Raw genomic sequence first — 21,824 nt, forward strand, 5'->3', positions numbered from 1 at the left:
TTTTTGGACACTTACACTTGCATATTTTGAGCATTGCATGCTGAAGATAGCCAGCTGTGATTTTTAAATCACACTTTTTTTCCCCCTTCCCCCACACCCACTGATGCTTAGTACTTACTCCTGACTCTCTGCTTAAGGATCACTCCTGGTGGGTTTGGGGATGCCAGGGATTGAACCTGGGGCATCCATGTGCAAGACAAGACAAGCACTGCACCTGTTGTTGTATATCTCTTCAGATCCTTGGATCATCATCCCCCTCCCCCTTTTTTTGGATCAAACCCAATGATACTTAGGGGTTACTCCTGGCTCTGCACTCAGAAATTACTTCTGGAAATACTGTAGACCATGTGGGATTCCGGGGGTCGAACCCAGGTCAGCCCTATGCAAGACAAATGCCCTACCTGCTGTATTATTGCTCCAGTCCCCGAATCAGTCTTTTTAAGTTGAAAAACGTCTGTGTTGTTTAGTCTTTAGTTTTATCTTTTATAAGAGGTATAAATGTGTTTAGCAAATGCAGTGAGGTTAGTGTATGTAAAAATGGATTTTTTTTTTTTTTGCAATTTCAGAATTAAAAAAAAAGTCAGTTACTTCTTCCAGTCATTACATACTCCAAATCTCTCATCCAGAGTGATGATTAGGGCTGGAGCAAGTTGGGCACTAACCTTGCATGCAGCTGACCTGTGTTTGATCCCTGGCACCCCATATAGTCCCTTAGCCTGACTGGAATAGTACCTGGGCTGATAGCTGGGTGCACTCAGGAGTGAGCTCTGAGTACCACCAGGTGTAGCCCAAAAACCAAAGAAAAATTGAAAAAAATCATTTAAAAGCATCGTTTCTGCCACCTATTGTTTCACCTCATTCTGTTTTATTCTTATTTTAAAATTAGTTGACTGGCTTATAAAATAATTTTTCTTTAGGCAACAACTTGGGTTAGGGTGTTTAATAGTGAGAGTTTAAAGTTTATCTTAATAGTTTAGTTCATTGCTTTGACATAATTTTCCTCTATCCAAAGTCCTATTAAATTTTGTTTCTCGGGTATTTTCAGGTGAATAAATTGAGTCTCAGAACTTTGAAATGTCTTACTGAAGATTGCATAGCTTCTTAGAAGAAAGGTTGAGGCAGAAATCAGCTCTTACCCTGCATTATAATAGACTGCATTCCTGCATTTTACTGCTTGTAGGATTACCTCGGGCTATGGGTTGCATGGCCTCTCTCCATGGTGCTAGAAGTGTACAAAACCTATTTGCCTCTGTATTAGCCATCAACACACTTCTTGCTGTTTTCTTGCTGTTCTTTTCCTTCCTCTAAATTGGAGGACACATACTCTTGCAGCCTTTAAAAAAAGATAATAGAAGCAATCAGAAAACAAAACCTCAGCATATCTTTTATTTATAAGAATTTACTTTCCAGGAAGCTCTTTAATTCATAAATCTGAATATATTGTTTTCTTCTCAGCAGCCCTTAAGTTACTAAGGAACTGAAGCTCGTTTATAAATTTTAATTATGGCAACATCTTAGAAGAACAGAGAGCTGGACCCTTGACTCAAAGGGCTGGAGCACATGCTTTGAATGGGGGGTGGTCTCCCAGTTTATTCCCCAGCACTGGGTGGTACCCTGAGTGCCATCTGGTGTGACTGAAGCCAAAACAAGCAAACCGACAAACAAAAAGCCCCATTAGAAGTTTAGACAGCACACTTCAGTTATTCTAGACAGCACACGTTAGTTATTCTAGACAGCACACTTCAGTTATTCTAGTTGGTTTTCTTACTGTTAACACCTGTGTGTCAATCTCTTTTTCCCTGGGTATAGTTTTTGGATATTAAAGTTGGGGAAGCTATTCAAAATAATGTTTGAACTGGTTATCTTATAGATGAGGAAAATGATAGTGACTAAATTGTATCTGTAAGCTAGGATTTCTGAGTTGCCTATAGATACATAAGCTTCTCTTTTATATTGAAATAATTGAGACTTTTAGGAAGATTCTTTAATTATTAACAGAAGTTTTAGATTTTCCTAAAAGAGATAAGAATAATTTCATTTTTGGGGAGAGGGGTGTTTGAGGGGAGCTTGACAGTGCTCAGGATTTGTGCTCAGGGGTCACTCCTGGCAGGCTCAGGTGCCATATAGGGCACTAGGGATTGAACCCAGCCTGGCTGTATGCAAAGCTAATGCGCTACCCACTGTACTATCGCTATGGACCTCGTTCGAGTTTGTTTTAAAATCTAAAACTAAAAGGCGATATTATCTTTTTTGTTTTTTTGCTTTTTGGGTCACACCCAGCAATGCCTAGGGGTTACTCCTGGCTCTGCACTCAGGAATTACTCCTGGTGGTGCTCAGGGGACCATATGGGATGCGTGGTATTGAACTCGAGTTGGCTGTATAGAATGCAAGTACCTGCTGTACTGTCAGCTACATGCAAAAAGCAAGTGCCATCACCCCTGTACTATCTCTGTGGTCCAGATATTTGTCTTTAAATTGTTTTTGCTAGATTTCTATTTATTTTCTGGACACCAGCTCTTAATTATGTACATTCAATTAGTTTTTTTTTTTCTTTTGTATGCTTTTAAATTTGTTTTCTTCTTTCCGTGCTGTTAAGTAATCATGTCATTTGGTTTTTGTACCACACCTGTCTATGCGCAGGGGTTACTCCCGGCTCTGCACTCAGGAATTACTCCTGGTGGTGCTCAGAGGACCATATGAGGTGCCAGGGTTCAAACCTGGATCGGCCATGTGCAAGGCAATACCTTACCTGTTGTACCTCTGGCCCCAATAATCATATTTTATTCCTTCTGAATTTTGGGATTTTGTTGTTGTTGTTGTTTTATTTGGGGGGCTGGAGCCATAGCACAGCGATAGGACGTGTGCCTTGTGCGCAGCCAGCCCGGCTGAGCCGGGTTCGATTCCTCCGCCCCTCTCGGAGAGCCTGGCAAGCTACCGAGAGTATCTTGCCCACACAGCACAGCCTGGCAAGGTACCCATGACGTATTTGATATGCCAAAAACAGTAACAAGTCTCAAAATGTAGACATTACTGGGCCCGCTCGAGCAAATCATGGAACAACGGGAGGACAGTGACAGTTTTATTTTGGGGCCACATCTTGTGATGTCCTCAGACCATACCTGGCATTGTGTCCAGGGGCCACGCCCATCAGTGCCTGGGGGACCATACACGGTGCTGGAATTCAAACCAGGGTTTCTGCTGCAGCTGCATGCTAAGGCAAGTGCCTTAACCTTTATACTACCTCTCTGAACCCTGAGTTCGTTTTCTTACATTAGGAAACCTGTATTTCAAGATTTAAAAAAATTCTCTTGTGATTTTTTTGGGAGTTCCTATGGTTTACAAACTTGTTGGATCTCATATGTGAACTCTTCTAGCACCACACCCATCATCCACTGGTTGTTTCCCTTCACCATTGTCTCAGTGAGACAGACACCCCTCCTCCCCCCACCCCTACACACACAGCTTCCTACTGAAGACAAGTTCTCAGTTTCTATTGCCTTCAGCATTTGTTGTTCTGCTATTCTGTTTCATCATATCCCGCATGTAGAGGGATCATTCTGTCTCCTCCCCCGTCTCTGGACATCCATTTCTGTTCCATCGGTCTGAGAGTCTCCTCATTCCAGTACCACTGTTTTAATTACTGCTGCTTTATAGCATAACTTAAAATCATGAAAGAAGCAGCCTTCCATTTTGTATTTCCCTAGAATTGTTTTGACTGTAACTCTTTATACAGATAATTGCATATTTATTTTGATTGTATTTGATACATATATGTACTATTTTATATGTATACTGGCTATGTGTGTGTGTGTGTGTGTGTGTGTGTGTATACACACTGGATAGTCCGGTATTCTTATTTTTTACCTAGAAATCAGACCATCTTTGTCATATTTATTTGTAATGTCATTCTTATCAAAAATTATGTCTTAAGAATTAAATATTTAAGTGTTTTTTCTACTCGCTAGATATTTTCTTTCTCAGATTATTTAAATTGTTGGAGCTTTAGGGTTTAGAGAGATAGTACAGTGGGTAGGCACTTGCCTTACATGTTGTTGACCCGTGTTCAATCCTTTTTAACCCATATGGCCCCCCAGTCCTTCCAGTAGTAAGTCCTAAGTACTACCCGGGTGACCCCAACCCCCTTCCCCCCCAAATGTTGGAGCTTTGTGGTAGAAAATTGTCTGATGGAGCACATTTGTTTCCACAAGTATCCTAGTATTCTTGTACACCTCTTTATATAAACTTCAGTTAATTTGTCAGATAAGTTTAAAAATCATTTTTTAAACTAGTGTTATATATTTAGTTATATCTTTAACATAAAATAATTGGCTTCAATACTTGAGAGATGGGCTGGAGCGATAGCACAGCGGGTTGGGCGTTTGCCTTGCATGCGACCAACTTGGCTGACCTGAGTTTGATTCCTCCTCCCCTCTCGGGGAGTCCGGCAAGCTACCGAGAGTATCTCGCCCCCACGGCAAAGCCTGGCAAGCTCCCCCTAACGTATTCCATATGCCAAACAGAGTAACAAGTGTCACAATGAAGACGTTACTGGACCTGCTCGAGCAAATCGATGAACAACCGGAGGACAGTGACAGTGACTTGAGAGATAACTCGAAGGACTAAGTGCTTTCTTTGCATTCAGGACTTCCAAGTTGGATCCTCAACACTAGATTTCACAAGCACTGGGCAAGGAGTAATCCCTGAGCACCATTAGGTGTGACCCCCAAATAAAACACCAGCCTAACTTTTTATTAGCCACTTTAGCTTAAATTGGTACATATATAATTTTATTGCCTAAAAATATAGATTATTGAAATTTTAGAACTTGGAACTTGGTCTTTTTTTCTCTTCCCCCTTCCAGTTGTTTTGGTAGGGATTTTGTACCATTACCATAAGAATACTTTGTGCTTATTTTCGCAGGAGTTTTCATTCACGTGTTTGTTACCATGTTCTGTGGCATATTATTTTTCAGCATAGCCTATGTTTTCTCTGGCAAGGATTTGTTATAACATGTATTTGTAGATAACTGACACCACTTCTTTCAGTGTGTTGACACATTTTGAAGTACTGTAGCACTCCTTTATGGGGCAGTCTCACTTACCGGTACGGTCAAGATAAAATGGTTTTAGAGAGTGTTTAAAGTCTGAAGCTACTGCTACTTTATATTTTTATTCTCATAAAATGTGTTAAATTCTTGCTTCGATTAGTACAGAATGTCTTAGCATTTCCAAAAAAGGAAGTTCTTCCAGTTGAATCAGAATAAATTAATAATGCCTTCCTTTTTATTTTGACATGTAGAAATATTAAAAATTCCATTTCTGAATCTAAAATGATAACAGAAATCGGTCTAACTGATTGATTTTTTTTTTGGGGGGGTGGTTCTTATTTTTTGAAAGATATAAGTAAAGCCTATCTTTTCTTTTTCATGCAGGTCTTTGAAGTTCTACGTTTTCGTTCTCAGTGTTCAACTTTCTTCTCCCTTAAATTATTATAAACTTTTGCTGCTGTTTAAACGTGAAGATGTCTCGCAGTCCTGATGTGAAGGAAGACCCTGTGGAATGTCCTCTCTGTATGGAGCCTTTGGAGATAGATGATATCAACTTTTTCCCTTGCACCTGTGGCTACCAGATTTGCAGATTTTGCTGGCATCGAATTCGCACTGATGAAAATGGGCTTTGTCCTGCGTGTAGAAAGGTAAATACTCAAAATAACTTAGTTTCCTCTCCATTGAGTAATTAGATTTTAAAAAGTTACAGGAACCTCAGAGGAGTTGTTAATGCATGTCATTAACATTTTAAGATGTAATAAAGGGGCGGGAGAGATGTACGGGAATGAAAGCGCTTGCAGAATATGTAGCCTGCTCCAGTTAGAACCCAGCACTGCATAGGTCCCCAAAGAACAGCCGAGAGTGACCCCTAGTGACCTCCCAAGCTCTTCAAAAAAACCAAACCAAAACAAAAAAAAAACCCCATCCATAAAAGGATATAGTAAGTGGAAAGAGCAGTGTCTTGGAAGCCGGAGTCAAAATCTTGACTTTGTTATTGATCAGGTATGTGATGTTGATCAGATCATACTTTTTTTTAAAAAATTGAGTCTTTGACTTCCCTCTAACTCTAAAAATCGTGTCATTAAATTTTTTTTCCCCGAGGTTTATTTTAATGAGCAGATGCAACCTTTAAGTTGTAGTGAATAACACATTAGAGTGAGTAGAAATGCTTCATTTCTATTTTGAAGAACTTTGTGACCCTTGAGCTTAATTCAAACATCTATTCTTTGCTTTTTCTTTAATGTCTTTTAATATGAGTTAAAAACTTAATTTTGTTGTTTTTGGGCTACACCCCGTGGTGGTCAGGTCTTACTCCTGCCTCTTGCTTTGGCTTTGATTTCAGGGATCACTTCTGATGGGGCTGTAAATGGTGCCAGGGAGTGAATTTAGGTTGACTACATTCAAGGCACGCACTCTACCCATTGTACTATAGCTGTGGCCCTAAACTTTTCATTTTCCCATTTCAGTGAGTGCTTATGTTTATTATGACACATAAAACACACATCTGGAAATGTGTTTCAGATACTTCTTTTTAAAATTTATATTTTTAGGAGCATTTGGGATCAAACCTGGGGGCCTCACCAAGGCAGGCAGGTGTTCTACCATTGAACTACTCCATTCCCAGTCTCATACTTACCTAATTTTAATTATTTTGCCTCTTAGTTTTCTCACTGTAAGAATTAAATGTCAGGAGGCAGGACTGTGTTCTTTTATTTTTTCCAGTTCAGTGGGCATGTGGTACATATTTTATATATAATTTATAGTGTGTAACATGTAACAGAGATTTATAATTTGTAGTTAAATATGTAATATATCTTATATAGTTAATACATTAACAAATGGGAGATAAACAAGAATCTCAATATTAGCTTTAGTCAAAGTCTAATAACTTTGTGGTTACAGCGATAGTACAGCGGGTAAGACGCTTCCCTTGCACATTGCAGCCAACCTGGATTTGATACCCAGCATCTCATAGGGTCTTCATAGCACTCTCCAAGAGTAACTCTTGAGTGCAGAGCCAGGAGTACAGGAGTAATCCCTGAGCATTACTGGCATAAGCCCCGCTGGGCCTTGTGATTAAATGCCAGAGGCCAAGGAGGCAGTGCTGCTCAGCCCCTGATGTGTCACGGACCACCAGGGTCATCTGAGCCTGCACCTGGCATTGCTGGGGGCCTCCAGGGCTAGTGATGTCCTGTGGTTCTTGGAAGTCCATATGGTGCTGAGGATCAAATCTTGGTTTGGTGCATGCCCTGTGTTAGATTTTAAACAGACGTGCAAGAGTGTGTATGACATCTACATTTTATAACAGTACAGTTATGAATACTTTCCTAATGAAAATTAGGGTTATTGACACGTATAATTCCACTGGTTGAATGAAAGCTGAATCTTCTTTATGCATTACATGATAATACGTAAAATGGAAAAATAAAAAAGTAACAATATAAGCATGCTCTTTAATGGTATGATAGTCAAAGATTAGATCATCTAAAAGAGCAAATAGGATTATTTCCAAGGTGAGACAAATGAGCTGGTATAAAAAGGGAATGGGAGGCTGTTTTTTTTTTTCCTAGTAAATCTTACTGAATTGTTGGATTAGGAATATATAACATTAAAAGTAACCTTGGGGCCAGGGAGATAGCTCTGTGGGCTGGAGGAAATGCATTGCGTATGTGCCTCCCTGCACTCAGTTGCTGGCTCTGGATGGCCTTAGAGCTTTGCTGGAATGGTCCTGAACGCCCTTCGTTATTGCCACCAGCTCCCTGTAGACCCAAGTGCACTGAGCTCTCCTGCTGGCCCGCCTGAGAGTCAGTGGGAACAGCCCCAGGGCTCCTGAGCTTGCTCAGTACTAGTGAATGTAGGGGAAGAAAGAGAAAGTGGGCAAAAAAGAAAGAGAACACAGTAATCCAGACATAAACCGTAATTAAATTTCAGATCAAGCATATTTCAGAGGTACAAAGAGGAAGTTTAGACTGGAGGTAACATGGGGACAGAGGTGGAGGGTCAGTAGCGTGCAAGAGCATTTTACAGTAATATAAACTTGGGCTGGAGTGATAGCACAGCGGGTAAGGCATTTGCCTTGCATGCGGCTGACTCGGGTTCGATTCCTCTGTCCCTCTTGGAGAGCCTGGCAAGCTACCAAGAGTATCTTGCCTGCACGACAAAGCCTGGCAAGCTACCTGTGATGTATTCGATATGCCAAATACAGTAATAAGTCTCACAATGGAGACGTTTCTGGGCCCACTCAAGCAACTCGATGAAAACGGGAGGACAGTACAGTGCTATCATACACTTAATACTGCTTTGTAGCCCCATTACCTAAATTAAAATTAAAATAATTTAAAAAAAATGGTTCCTGAAGTCCTGGACCTTTCTTTGCTTTTTTTGTAGTAAGGACCATACCAGTGATGCTGGAATCCGGCAGTGCCACACCCAGTGGTGCTGCAGGGGTCTTGGGGTGCTGGGAGTGCACCTAAGGGGGTCCCATGCCTGTGCTCTCCCTCTAGGGCTGCCTCCTCAGCCTAATGAACTTTTCCTTATTTATCAGCAGCATTCTTAAGTATAGTGAGCTGACATAAATGTCAGGGAAACTGTATCCACAGTGGAGAGGCGTTCATGTCTTGCATTTTGGAAATACAGATGAACTGTAAAAATGGTAAATTCTGGAGTAGTGAGGTGAGAAGTATGTATATGTTTGTGCATGCACACAATTTTATACAAACACTTTGTATAAAACTTTAAAATTTTTTAAAAACAGGTTACATAGACACAGAAATATTGACTGTTAGGCTGAGTGGAAATATCAGCCAGTAGAACTTACATCTATTTTTTGTTTATCGTGCTTGGATTTGTAGAAAGGCGATTTATTTATTGGTGCTCAAAATCTAAACTATTATGTCTTAAGGTTTTTTTCTTTCTTTCTGGGACCAAAGAAAAAATATTTTAGATCTTTTCTCTGTTTACCATGTCTCTTAATCTCAGGGGAGGGGGGAGAGAGAGAGAGAGAGAGTGTGTTTTCTTGATGCACTGTTGGATGATGTCTTAATTTATCCTCTCACATTTGATTTTTTTTCAGGTCCTGTCTTTCACTAAGTTTTTGAAGTTTTGCCTTTGTGCCTGCCATTTCTAGAATTAGTGTTTGTTCCTTTTTTCAAACTTAATATGCTGTTTTAAAAAACAGACTCTTGAGCACTGCTGACATTTCTCATTTTATTAAGTACTCATTTAAGCAATTAAGCATTAGTGAATGAAATGGTGTCTAGTAGTATCAATAGCAGGAGTCTAGGAAGGTAATGTTTCTGCCGGTGGTTGTTCATGTTGTATTTTTTAATATGCTTGATCTATACTGCTACCTAATTATTGTCAGTGAGAAAATAATTTAGATTTCGCCAAGATTCGAGGATTTGGTCTCCTCTGCATAGGCTTTGATTTGGTTTCTGAGGGATCCCATCAGTGTTGCCATTAGGGATGCGTCTAGTATAAAGATCTTTGTCACTATCTTTCTTAGAGTTGTAGTTTTCACAGCTTCTTAAGGAAGCTTCCCCCCACCCCCCTTTTCTTATTTTCTGTCCAACTCCTTTTTCTTTTTCTTTTTCCTTGGTCTGCTTGTCTGTGGTTTTGATACAGAGACTGAAATTTTCCTTTGGGGATAAACTGTATCTCATCATGTCTCCAGTCTTCTCTACCTTGGATTGACTTTAGGCTTTGAATATTGGTCCCTCTTCGCATTTCTCTATTTTCCCATTTGCTGTCTTCTACTTCTCTCTCTGGATTTGAACTCTAATCAGTCATTAGCTTGGGACTTTCCCACTGCTTGTTATTGCTGTTTTTAGGATGTTGGTTAAAAAATAAGTTATATATTATTTTTTTCTTGTCTTTGGCAAGAGTGTTAATTAACTCACTATTACTGGAAATTAGAAACTCCCAAAATAGTATGATAAAATTAGATGTTAAAAGCAAAGGAGTAAAAAGAAATCCATCTGTAAAATAAAAGTTACAGCCCTCTATTTATCTTGATTCAAAGAGAACAAAATGGAAATTAAAATTATTTTAAATGATAATTAAAATTATTTTAGATCAATGATTTTAACAGTTTCTTGTAATATTTGGAACAAGGCTACAGATATATTTAGAGGAAAAGCTATAAATTATTACTATACAATAACAAAATTAAACTTTCCCTCCACTTAATGAACTAGATAGATAAATAATGAACGTTATGATAGTGGAAGCAGATTTAATTAAATGGAAAAAAAATTACTTTCAGTAAAGGTTTGCTAGTGTGTTCTGTGAAAAGGCCAATAAAGTGCTCAAGCTCTTAGCAAATCTCTGATCAGAAAATTAAGAAAAAACTCATGTAAAATCAATTACATTACAAATAAAAATACGTTACAAAGAAAAATAGATCATAACTTTGCATATGAAAGACATTAAATGTTTACACTAGAGACTATGAACCATTCTAATGGTGTGGCATTTTGTCGCCAAAGTAACAAAAATGCTTTTCGACAAATGCCCTTGCTTATCATTGTTTTCAAATGTAATACACGTGCCCTGAAAAATAAATTTCTGCTTACAAACGTTTTTGATCTCTTATTTGTAGAAAGTTAAGTTTATTGTGTATGTTTTATTCAGAAATTAAATCAAGGGTATTTGTCTCCTTATTGTTTTTATTTATTTATATTATTATTATTATTAGCATTGGGTTCCACTTTTAATTTTCCATTTGTGGGTTTCAAAAGGAAGGAATGTTGGCACGCATGGGACTCCAAGAGCTGTTCCCCTAGCGGACCCAAAGCAGCCGACGGACTAAGGACTGGGGGAACAGAGAAACAGGGCCACAGGCTTGTTGGTAGTCAGTTTATTTCTCTCTTCTCCCCTGCGTAGTCTAATCTCTCCCCTTACTGCACAATTGTAGTCATAGTTTTGCTTGTACTCCCAGTCATCATAGTTTAATCTTCCTTGTCTCCTCTTAGACCTCAAAGTCCTCTACTAGTTCTCATCTAGTCCTTATCTTCATCGTAGTCCCTACTCTCCCCTTACAGTATAGAAGGGTGGAAGTATGCATAGGTCATAACAAACAGAGGTAAAGCCACTCCTTGGTTGGGGTACGGGGGAGTTCTAGGAGATTAACTCAAGGACAAAATCTCATCTGAGGGTTCAGCACGCCAGATTACCAGGAGATCCGTTCAAGGGCGGGATTTCATCCAGGGTGTATTGCTTTCTCCTTTCCTCAGCTAGTAATCCATGGAAACAATCATAGTAAATTTACTTCTTTTAATACTTCTAGTCATTTTGTATGAACACAGTAAGAGATACTAAGCTTAAAGATTGGCTTTTCCTGGGGACATCTCCCTATATATTCCAGACCACAGTCCTCAGGCCAGGTTAGTCGTTCCTAACCCCGATCAGGATCCTTATTCAGTTACTTCTTTTTGGGTCATGACAGAGTTTGTCCCATGCCCATGCTCTTAACTTATACTTAAAGTGCTTAGCTTGTCCCCTTTCGATGCCAGGGTAGCTTACAGCTTGCCCTGGGTCCATCCAGTCCCTTCATCAGGACCCTGTTTTTGGAGTGCTAGGAACTAAGGGCAACTGAGACTTAAGTCAAGAGTACAAGAGTACATTTATTTTGGGGTCAATTCACTTCTGTGTTACAAAGCATAGCATCAACTGTCTTCCTGTGTCTATATGAAAAGGACATTGCTAAACGATGCAAACGATGTAAAGGAAAGAGAAAAGTAATAGGATTATTAGTGCTTGATGGAATTGTGTATGCCTCAGGGGCACTGTTGTACGAGTAACTCAATAAACCTAAGCTCCTGCATGAGGAGCAAGGACATTCCAATGTTATCCAACATCTGTCTTTCCCTCCTTCATCAGTTTAATAATTAGTCTTCTGATTTGTACAGTAGGTATTTTCAGTGGTATGTATAAATGGAATGCATGCTCTTCTAATACTCTTTTATAAAAACTTTATACAAGACTGTAGCATTGTAGCACTGTTGCACTGCCCTCCCGTTGTTCATTGATTTGCTTGAGTGGGCACCAGTAACATCTCCATTGTGAGACTTGTTACTGTCTTTGACATATTGAATATGCTACAGGGAGCTTGCCAGGCCCTGCCGTGCGGGCAGGATACTCTCAGCAACTTGCCAAGAGGGACGGAGGAATCAAACCTGGGTCGGCCACGTGCAAGGCAAACGCCCTACCCACTGTGCTGTTGCTCCAGCCCGTGCTATCGCTCCAGCCCTATACAGGACTAATAAGACTAATTTGATATTTGTGTTGAGATTAACTTGGCCTGTTTCACATTGTCTAGAAAATTTAATTCTCTAGCAACAGAGATGCAGTTTCATAAATACATTGAAATTTTAAAGTTTATATTAATAATTTTCTTTGAGTTGATGGATTGAGTAGAGGGTAAACCATTATACATTAACTTGTCTGATTGTGTTCTAGTATTGGTATCTTTTACGCTTTTGCAGTTCTACTTCAATATAGTTGAGATTTAGAAGTCTGATGGAAGAATATTTACATAGGAAGGAAGAAATAAAATAAGAAGAGTAGAATAAACAGTATTTTTATACATAACAATGTGAACACATCAGTACTGTGCACCACAGTGAGAGTTAATATTGCATTCTGAGTTTTGTTGTCCTTCTTCATCAATATTTTTGTGTTTATGCATTTCTTAGCTTTATCCTATTTTGTATCTTAATACTGTTAATTATGTCAGAGAATGTTTGTGAAGAAAAAAACCAATGGGTATTAAGTTCCCCCATGTTTTCAGAAGAATCTGAGTCATCATCATTTCTCAAATTGTCTCTGGTAAAAAACTAAATTTGTATAGGTACTTCCCACCCCCGCCCCCAGTCTGTTGAGGTTTGATACTGGTCCTCTGACTCATGCCTAGTATGCACCTTGTATCACCTGATCGAGCACACTCACATCTTACTTTACAAATGCTCCACTGACATGTTGGTGCTAAGTTGCCATAGAAGTTTCATTAACTCCTTATTTTCAGGTTTCAGACTTTTTCTTGTCTTGGATTGCATGGTATAGATTGTACTTTGAAATGAAACTAGCAGCAGTTCATATGCTAGATCTTTGCAGGGGGTGAAAGGACAAGAACTTTCAAAGGAACTTAATGCTAAACTCTTCAAAAGGGGCTACCCATAAATTTAATAGTACAAAACATCTTTTCCATGGGCAAATGAAAACATACAAGCAATTTTATGAAAAGATACTTTAATTGGTTTATGCGTTCGTTTTATGCTTCTGCCTTTATAGCTCAAAATAGCATGTGATTTGCATTATCTAGGAACATTAAGGTTTGAAAGACAGTAAATATAGAAAGGTAGCAGAAAAGAGAGAAAGGTCTGAGAGGAAGCACAGAGTGAAAATTTCAGTAGGGGAAGATTGTTCATCTTTGATCAAAGGATTGAACTTATTTTAATAGATCTGTAAACCATTTGGTTCCTTGAATTAAAATGCAAGAACATTTTGAAATACTTTTTCTTTTTAAAAGACAATTAACTGTGCTAAATTGCCAATTCTAGAAAGTAGCATGTTGTACGTTGTGCAAATACTGGATGCTAAAATAAGTGACTCTAACTTAATATTTGATCCTAAGAAAAGTTCTCCGGTCATATAAAAGTTCAAATAAATTACTGAGTTAAGTCTTTTGTATGCTTCTCCCTAATAAGTAAGTATGGAGTTTGCCAAACCGGCTGGAAGATTAGTTTATTTAGCAAGAATATTTAGATACTTAATGTGTGTAAGTGGTATGATATGGATATGTAGAACATTCGGGGCTTCTAAGAATATTATTAAGAATAATATTAAAAGGGGTTGGAGGGATAGGTTTAAGCCTTTGTCTTGCAAGTAGCTGGCTCTGGTTTGATCCCTGGCACCACATATGAACCCCTGAGCACCACCTGAGATAAATTCTGAACAGAGCTAGGAGCAGGCTGCTGGGGGCCCAGGCTGTGGTCTAAGCACCCCATTACCCAAGAAGAAGAATAATAAGCATATGGTCCCTGATTATTTAAAAACAATTTTTTGAGACAGTATGGCATTACTGATTGAAATTAAGGAACATTAAGAGAAATCTCTACTTTCTTTAGCATTATAGTATTATATTCACAAATTTGAAGGTTTTCACTTGTTTTTGGTTTTTGTTTATATGAAAATAACTGCCTTAAAGTCATAGCCAGTCTTCAGACTTTTGGATACTCCCACACTTACTTGTGTCCGTTGTCTCTCTCCCTTCTCTCCCTCTCTCCTTCACCCCATACTTCTTCTTATCGCAGCCCCTCCATCCCTCCCTTCGTATGCACTTACTTCCCTCCCACGTTTCGATGATTTCGTTTCTCTTGGTCCCACTACTGTGTTCTGAAGGTCACAATCTCAGCCATTTCTGGTATCTTATTGTATCATTTCAGATGTGACTTTCATTTCCCTTCTACTGCTGGGGGTGAAGTATATTGGGCTACATACAGCAGTGCTGGGGAAGTCTCCCATCACTGCTGAGGTCAGTGCTCCCTGGGATCAAAACAGGGCTGACCACATGCAACACAGACAATGCCTTACTCCCTGTGCTCTTTCCAGCCCCTCTTCCACTATTTCTTATTATTAATAACGGACTTAATCCATATGAATTTATTACGAGTACAGTAAAGTTGTGCCCTAGGATTACATTCATTAAGATTCATTTTCTCCCCTCTGTAGGGTGTTTTTGTTTTGTTTATTTTTTGACTGAATTTCTTTTGCCACATGCAGTCCTTAGGCACAACTTTAACTCTTAGAGAAATGGAATAAAATACTATGATCCCATTTTATAGAAGAGAAGACTGAGTCAGGTCACATAACTTAGCCAAGGTGTTTTCAGAAAGTAGAGTGAACCAGGATCCAAAGTTGGACAGTCTGACTCCATGACTTTTTTTTAGTACCAGTAACCTTGGCATTAATAATAGAAATAAAAACAATACTCGAATGATAAGAAAAAAAAAGACAACATTGTAATTGCTAATATTTATTGGGGATTTTTGTGTGCCAGTAACGGTAATACTAACTTTGTGAGATTTATTTAATCATTATTCCAACTTTGAGATTAATTTCATTTTACATTGAGAATTCTGAGACTTTGGGTTTAATTAACTTGCCAAAGGCTTTAGTAAGTGATGACACTGAATTTAAAACTGCTGAACCAGAGTATTGGTGGATTGTTTATTTATCTCCCTGTCTCCCTTTTAGACTGGGGATATATTAAAGAATAACCTCATTAATTTTCAAGCGGATAGCTTCTTATTAAATATTGTAGCACATAAACCTATACTTAGGATTTATCTCTCTGGCTGTGTACTCTTTGTCACTATTCTGTTTGTTTTGGGGCCACACCTGACTCAGGGATCACTCCTTGCAATGCTTAGGGGACTTGGTATGCTAAGGGTTGAACCTGTGTTTGCTACATGCATGACCTGAATGCCCTACCCTGTCCTATCTCTCCAGCCCCACTCTGTCACGTTTACAGTACCTTTTAAATTTAATTTTCCTGTACATTGTGTGCTGTGTACTAAAGGGAATTCTAGTCTTGGTTTTCTTACTTGAGAATTTTTGGTGACAATTTAAGTTATTTTTGTAGTTTTGGTAACATTTTTTGCGGTATTAACATTCATGGTTTTGATCGCGTTACCACACCTCATTACCACCAAAATGTCCATTATTCTCCACCAGTGCTTTTTATGGTACTACTGCTCCCCCTCTTCATTTTCCCTTACACCCTAACCACCTGCTTGGTAATCTCAGTTTTGTGTTCTAAGGCTGAGGTTTTGTCATCATTCAATATTTATTCCCCTTGTTTTGTCTTTCTGCATACCAACCACAGATGGGTAAGATCATTGGGTATTTGTGCTTTTCCCTCTTAGTTTGCTTAACATGATGACCTCATTTCCTCGTCCATGATGCCCTCAGTTCCTCTTCCATGTTGCAGCAGATGACAAGATTTCATCATTTCTTAACACCTAGTTTTCGCGTGCGTGCGCGCGTGTGTGTGTGTGTGTGTGTTTGTGCGTGTGCTGCAGCTTCTTTATCCATATATTTGTCATTGGATAGTATAAGGTTATTTCCATATCCTAACTATTGTGTTAAGCAGTGCAGTGATTTTGGGTGTGCATTTATCTTTTCAAAAGTTTCAAATATCTTTTAAATGTTTTCTTATTGGGGGCTGATGGAGATGTGGAATTGCTAGGTTATATGGGAGCTCTGTTCTTTTTTGAGAACTTTCCATACTGTTTTTCCAGAGGTGCTGAGCCAGACAACTTTCTCATGAACAGTGGAAGAGGGAGGATCCATGTTGTTTCTACTCTTTTTGACCTATTCATTCTCACTAGTGCAAGATCATACCTCATTGTTGTTTGATTTGTATTTCCCTGATACTAAGTGATGATTAATGCCTTTTCATATACTCACTGGCCATTTGTATATACTCTTCCAGGAAGTATCTGTACATCTCCTTTGCCCCTCCCCACCCTCCCTTTTTTAACATTTTGCTTTCTTGGTCACACGGTCACACTGGCGATGCTCAGGGGTTACTTTGACTGTGCACTCAGGAATTACTTCTGGCTGCTGTGCTCAGGGTCCATATGAGATACCAGGGATTGAACCTGGGTTGACTGTGTGCAAGGCAAATGCCCTCTCCTCTGTACTAGCACTCTGGCCCCTCCCCAGTTTTTGATGGTGTTACTGGTTTTTATTTTTTAATTTTTTGAGTACTTACTGTGTATCTTGAATATTGATTCTATATTTGATAAATGATGTGCAAATATTTTCTCCCTTTCAGTAGGGTGTTTTTTTAATGTGTTTTTTCCTTTTTTTTTTCTTTTTGGGTCACACCCAGAGATGCTCAGGGGTTACTCCTGGCTCTGCACTCAGGAATTACTCCTGGCGGTGCTCGGGAGTAATGGGATGCTGGGAATTGAACCTGGGTCAGCCGCATGCAAAACAAACGCCCTACCTGCTGTGCTATCGCTCCAGCCCCTGTGTTTATTTTTTTTGACTGTACTTCTTTTGCCATGTCAAATCCTTTTAGTTTGATACTGTCACTTATATTTTTTTGTTGTTGATTGCCATTAGAGTCAAATGATTGAAAATATTTCTGATCATATTCTAGAGAGTTTTGCATTGTTTCCCTCCTTGTAGTTTGTGGAGTCTAATCTTAAAATCCTTAATCCTCTTGAATTTAGTGTATGGTATGGTGTGAGATATGAATTCAGTTTGGATTTTTGACATGTGACTATTCAGTTTCCCCAGCACTGTCTGTTGAAAAGGCCTTCCTTGTTCTATTTTATATACCCATCTCTCTTGTCATAGATTAATTCTCCATAGATCTGAGGGTTTATCTCTGAACTCTTGGACTCTTCATTCTATACCTTTGTTCTGAGAATCTGTCTTTATTCTAGTACTGTCACTGTCACTGTCCTCCCGTTGTTCATCAATTTGCTCAAGCGGGCCTAGTAACGTACCATTTTGAGATTTGTTGTTACTGTGTTTGGCATATCGAATACGTCACGGGTAGCTTGCTGGGCCCTGCCATGCGGGCGAGATACTCTCGGTAGCTTGCCGGGCTCTTCAAGAGGGGTGGAGGAATTGAAACCGGCTCGGCCAGGCTGGTTGTGTGCAAGGCAGACGCCCTGCCGCTGTGCTCTTGCTCCAGCCCATTTAAGTACTACATGGTTTTAATTACTATAGTTTGGTAGAGTGTACTTTCAAGTCAGGAAATGATGCTTCCTATCTTCCTGTTTCTTTGGTGTTTTGAAACTTTTACATAAAAATAAACTGTGCCAAAGTTCCCAAAATGTCTTTTTGGTGAGCACCATATACCCTTACTCCTCCTGACTGTACTCAGGGATCACTCCTGGCAGTGCTTGGGAACGATACACAGTGCCAAGAGCAAAAATGTTTTTAAAAACCATTGTATGTACCATTTAACTCTTATTAAATAAAATATTTTAAGCAATTGAAAGATCAGAAAAGGGGATATTACAGAGGATATTACATATCTGAAAGAAAAGAAAAAAAAGGAAAAAAAGAAAAAAAACACATACAATAACACCCTATTGAAAGGGAGAAAGTATTTGCACATCATTTATCAAATATAGAACCAATATTCAAGATACACAGTAAGTACTCAAAAAATTGAACAATAATATTACATATCCATAATACAGAATTTGGTGTATTTGACGGTGGTTATTTCTACAGTTGTTTGATGTATTTAATGCTAATTTTTATTTTTATATTTTTTTGCTTAAAGCCATATCCAGAAGATCCAGCAGTTTATAAACCACTCTCCCAGGAAGAACTGCAAAGAATAAAGAATGAAAAAAAACAGAAACAAAATGAGAGAAAACAGAAAATATCAGAAAATCGCAAACATTTGGCTAGTGTACGTGTTGTGCAAAAAAACCTCGTCTTTGTTGTAGGTCTGTCTCAGCGCCTCGCAGACCCAGAAGTAAGACCTCTTTTGTTTTCTTTCTCAACTTTACATTTTTTCCTACTTCTTATCCTTATATGGAAATAACAGCTTTCTTTGCCCAACTGCAGGATTCCCTTGAAAATACTAAAAATTAGTGGAAAATGATAAAATAAGCTTTAAATAATTGCTAAGAAACCAGAGACCTGTTTTGATCTTAGGCAAGTGTCATAATCTTCTTTGGCCTCATTTTCTTCGGTTACAAAACTTGACAGTTGAACTAGATCTTTGTAGTCTCCTTTAGTGCTAATAAACTGAAAACTGGATAAGACTCCTATTTTGCTAATGTGAGATATGACCACTCTGGTCCTTTCCTCACCTCCCATAGCTCTATAAGGAGCTGGAATGATTTTGCAGTTACACAAATCCACTAGAAATCTTAATCTGTAGTTAAAAAAATTTTTTTCCCACATAGTAATTCTTGGTTATCTATGCACTTACAGAATTGTTGTAGTATGTCATTTTCATTCACTTTAGATCAGTTTGGGGGAACAGTTGAGAATTTAATGAAGGGAAATAATGGATCGGTTCCTTTTTCTTTATAGACAGAAGGACCTGTCTCTTTTATTTTACCTCTTTTATTACTTCTTTCTCTTGTTCAAGGACAGCCTTATTAAAGTCATTGAACTCATTGCTTTTTTAGATGCTCTTGAATGCAGAGCTGCTGACTTTTAATTTCTAATGTATCAGGATATACTGATAAAGTTTATGGGTAGGCAGAGAGAAGTTAATTTAGGTAGATAGAAACTGATTGACAGTTTTTATAGTAGTAGGAGAGAGCTGGGTTTGGGAATCTGCCTTGTATTCTTGAGAAGGTCTTAAGTGTAGTGCTTGTCATGACACAAGTCAGAGGGAAGATTGTAGTGAATCTGATTAGGGAGGTGGGACTTTTTGTAGTGAATTAAAGGCCCCACAAGGAGAAAATTAAGAAGTCTAAAAATAAATTTTGTGGAAGTTAATTGAGAGAGATTTAGAAATTTTTATTGATAAGTAGTTTTCCTCAGCTTGCCTACGAAGGACATCAGGATCAGGAGAGAAGAAAATAGGGAGAAACCAACAAGCAGCCTCTATCATAAGTAGTAAACATGGAAGCAGTTCAAGATTTAACCAAAGTATAGGTTCGAGGATGTTGGCTTTAGTGTTCTACAGGTTCTTTCCCAAATTCAATGAGGATATGAGTAAAAGTCATACAAGAAAAGAGTTCTTCAGAAAATTTCAAGGAGAGGGCCAGAGCAGTAGTACAATGGATAAGGCTTGTATGCAGCTACCCAGGTTCAGTCATCAGCACCCCATATGGTCTCCTGAGCCCCTGATTGTTAAGCCAGTAGTACATTTTGGGCCTGAGTGATAATATAGCAGATAAAGTGCCTGCCTTGCATGTGACCAATCCAAGTTTGATCCTTGGCACCCCATTTGGTCCCCTGAGCATGTCAGGAGGGATCTTCAAGCCCAGAGCCAGAAGTAAGCCCCAAGCAGTGCTGAGTGCAAAAAGCAAAAAATAAAACAAGCAAAAAGATTTTAAGGAGACCGCTCATTTTGGATTCTACTCAACCCCCATGTACTTCTTTCTTAAAAGAATCCCAGTTAACCTATGACCATTTCCTTGAATAGCTTTGCACTAACTTATCTTTCAGTTTGGCCTTTTTTTTTTTTAAACCAGAGGGCACTTTGTCTTTGGAAGATTTTTAAATAAGCTGCCTCAAATTACTTCTGCTAATCTTAATGACTGGAACCTTTTGCATTTACGAAGCTGCTTTAGGTAAATGTTTAAGCATTTTGTGATTTTGTTGCTGCTCTTTGTTTTGTTTTGAGGCCACACCCAGCAGTGCTTGGGGGCCGCTTGGCCTCTGTGCTGGGAATTGCTCCCTGTGAAACCTGGGGAATCCTGTGTCTTGGATCAGATCTGGGCCTCCTAGAGGTTGAGCTTTCTTCAGCCCCTTTGTTCTTGTATTTATCTTTGATATATAAAAGAATTTGTGTATGCCAAACCAATATATTGTCAATACTTCATTGATCAACAGGTAAAATATATTAGAAGGTAAAATTGAGGTGACGATTATAGATACTGATGATTATTTCTCAGTCCAAAGATAGTACATGTTTAGTATTCCTTCCGTAAATTTACTCTTGAACACTGACCTTAAATTAAGTGCTTTGATGTTGAAGATAGAGCAGCTACCCTTAGTAAGCTTGCAGAATAATGGGAAAGATAGAATTTAAATTTCATCTCATTGGAAATAAGAAACTGAGGCACAGAGAAATTGAGTTTCTTGCTTTTGATCATACAGCTAATTATTGCTGAGCTAGGACCAGAAGACACCGTTACTAAAGCTCCTCTTCCAGTGTATTTTGCACTAGTGATTGACCTGTTACTAATCTATGCACCCATCTATCTGCTTACCAAGTTCTTGTTTTTCTGTGGAGTGTCCATGAACACTTGACTTTGTTCTCAAAGAATATAGGAATTTTGCATATTAAACTTGCCATTGGGTATTACGGATTTTATCACATTACTTTTCTTAATATTTAAAACTGGCTCACTGAAATAAATGGCATTGAATCTATGGATAATGTCGTGATGTACAGAGTGCTCTGCCTATGCCCCATATTCTTTATTCAGTAGAGTACTATTTACTAGTTAACTCTTAAATTTAGACAGAATTTGGAATATTCAACGAAATATAGACAGTTTGACTTTTTCTTTCCTGATGGACCATTTTTTACCAATTGCAATCTATTTACCAGTACCTGGAGACCTACCATATTCAATATTCGGTCAATTTTTTATTTGATGCTAAAACACTTCAGTTTTATATTAAGCATTTATTGAATACCCACAATTTTCCAGGGACTATATAAGACACTAAACATGCAGCAGTAGACAAGAACAGTCTGCTTACATGTAAAATTAATATGCTATGAGAAGCACTGTGTGCTCTGGAGACAGATAGCACCTATCTTTGGTACAGGGGGAGTTATGAGCCCTCTCTTACCTTTGGGGTAAAGTGCTTTGGCACAGGAACTGTATATAAATGCTTCTGGATGAGAAAGAGCTCGGTCTGCAAGTGATTTGTTTTGCTGGAAGATTAGAGTGCATTGGTGAGAGATGAGGCTGATGGTGAGGTAAGTGGTCACAGGTTGGAAATGGCTAACTATACCGAGGAGGTTTGCACTCCATCTTATAGGCAGAGGAAAATTGTTCAGTGTTCTTGGGGGCGGGGGTGTGGGAGGGGCACACACTCAGT

The 21,824-nt window shown here is 38.7% G+C and overlaps 1 protein-coding gene across 7 annotated transcripts in view; it reads left to right on the top strand.

Moving 5' to 3' along the window:
• CNOT4 (CCR4-NOT transcription complex subunit 4) overlaps positions 1 to 21,824 on the top strand; it is a 144,226-nt gene that overhangs the window by 55,633 nt on the left and 66,769 nt on the right. For all 7 annotated transcript variants that reach the window (XM_056123900.1, XM_056123899.1, XM_056123902.1 and 4 more), the window contains 2 exons: positions 5,433 to 5,695; positions 18,361 to 18,558. In XM_056123900.1, coding sequence (XP_055979875.1) covers positions 5,522 to 5,695; positions 18,361 to 18,558 — 372 coding nt within the window. In that variant the 5' untranslated portion in view covers positions 5,433 to 5,521. Of the gene's footprint in view, positions 1 to 5,432; positions 5,696 to 18,360; positions 18,559 to 21,824 lie in introns of those variants that run through there.

The sequence above is a fragment of the Sorex fumeus genome, unplaced genomic scaffold (genome assembly GCF_029834395.1).
Source record: "Sorex fumeus unplaced genomic scaffold, SorFum_2.1 ptg000048l, whole genome shotgun sequence".
NCBI lineage: Eukaryota > Metazoa > Chordata > Mammalia > Eulipotyphla > Soricidae > Sorex > Sorex fumeus.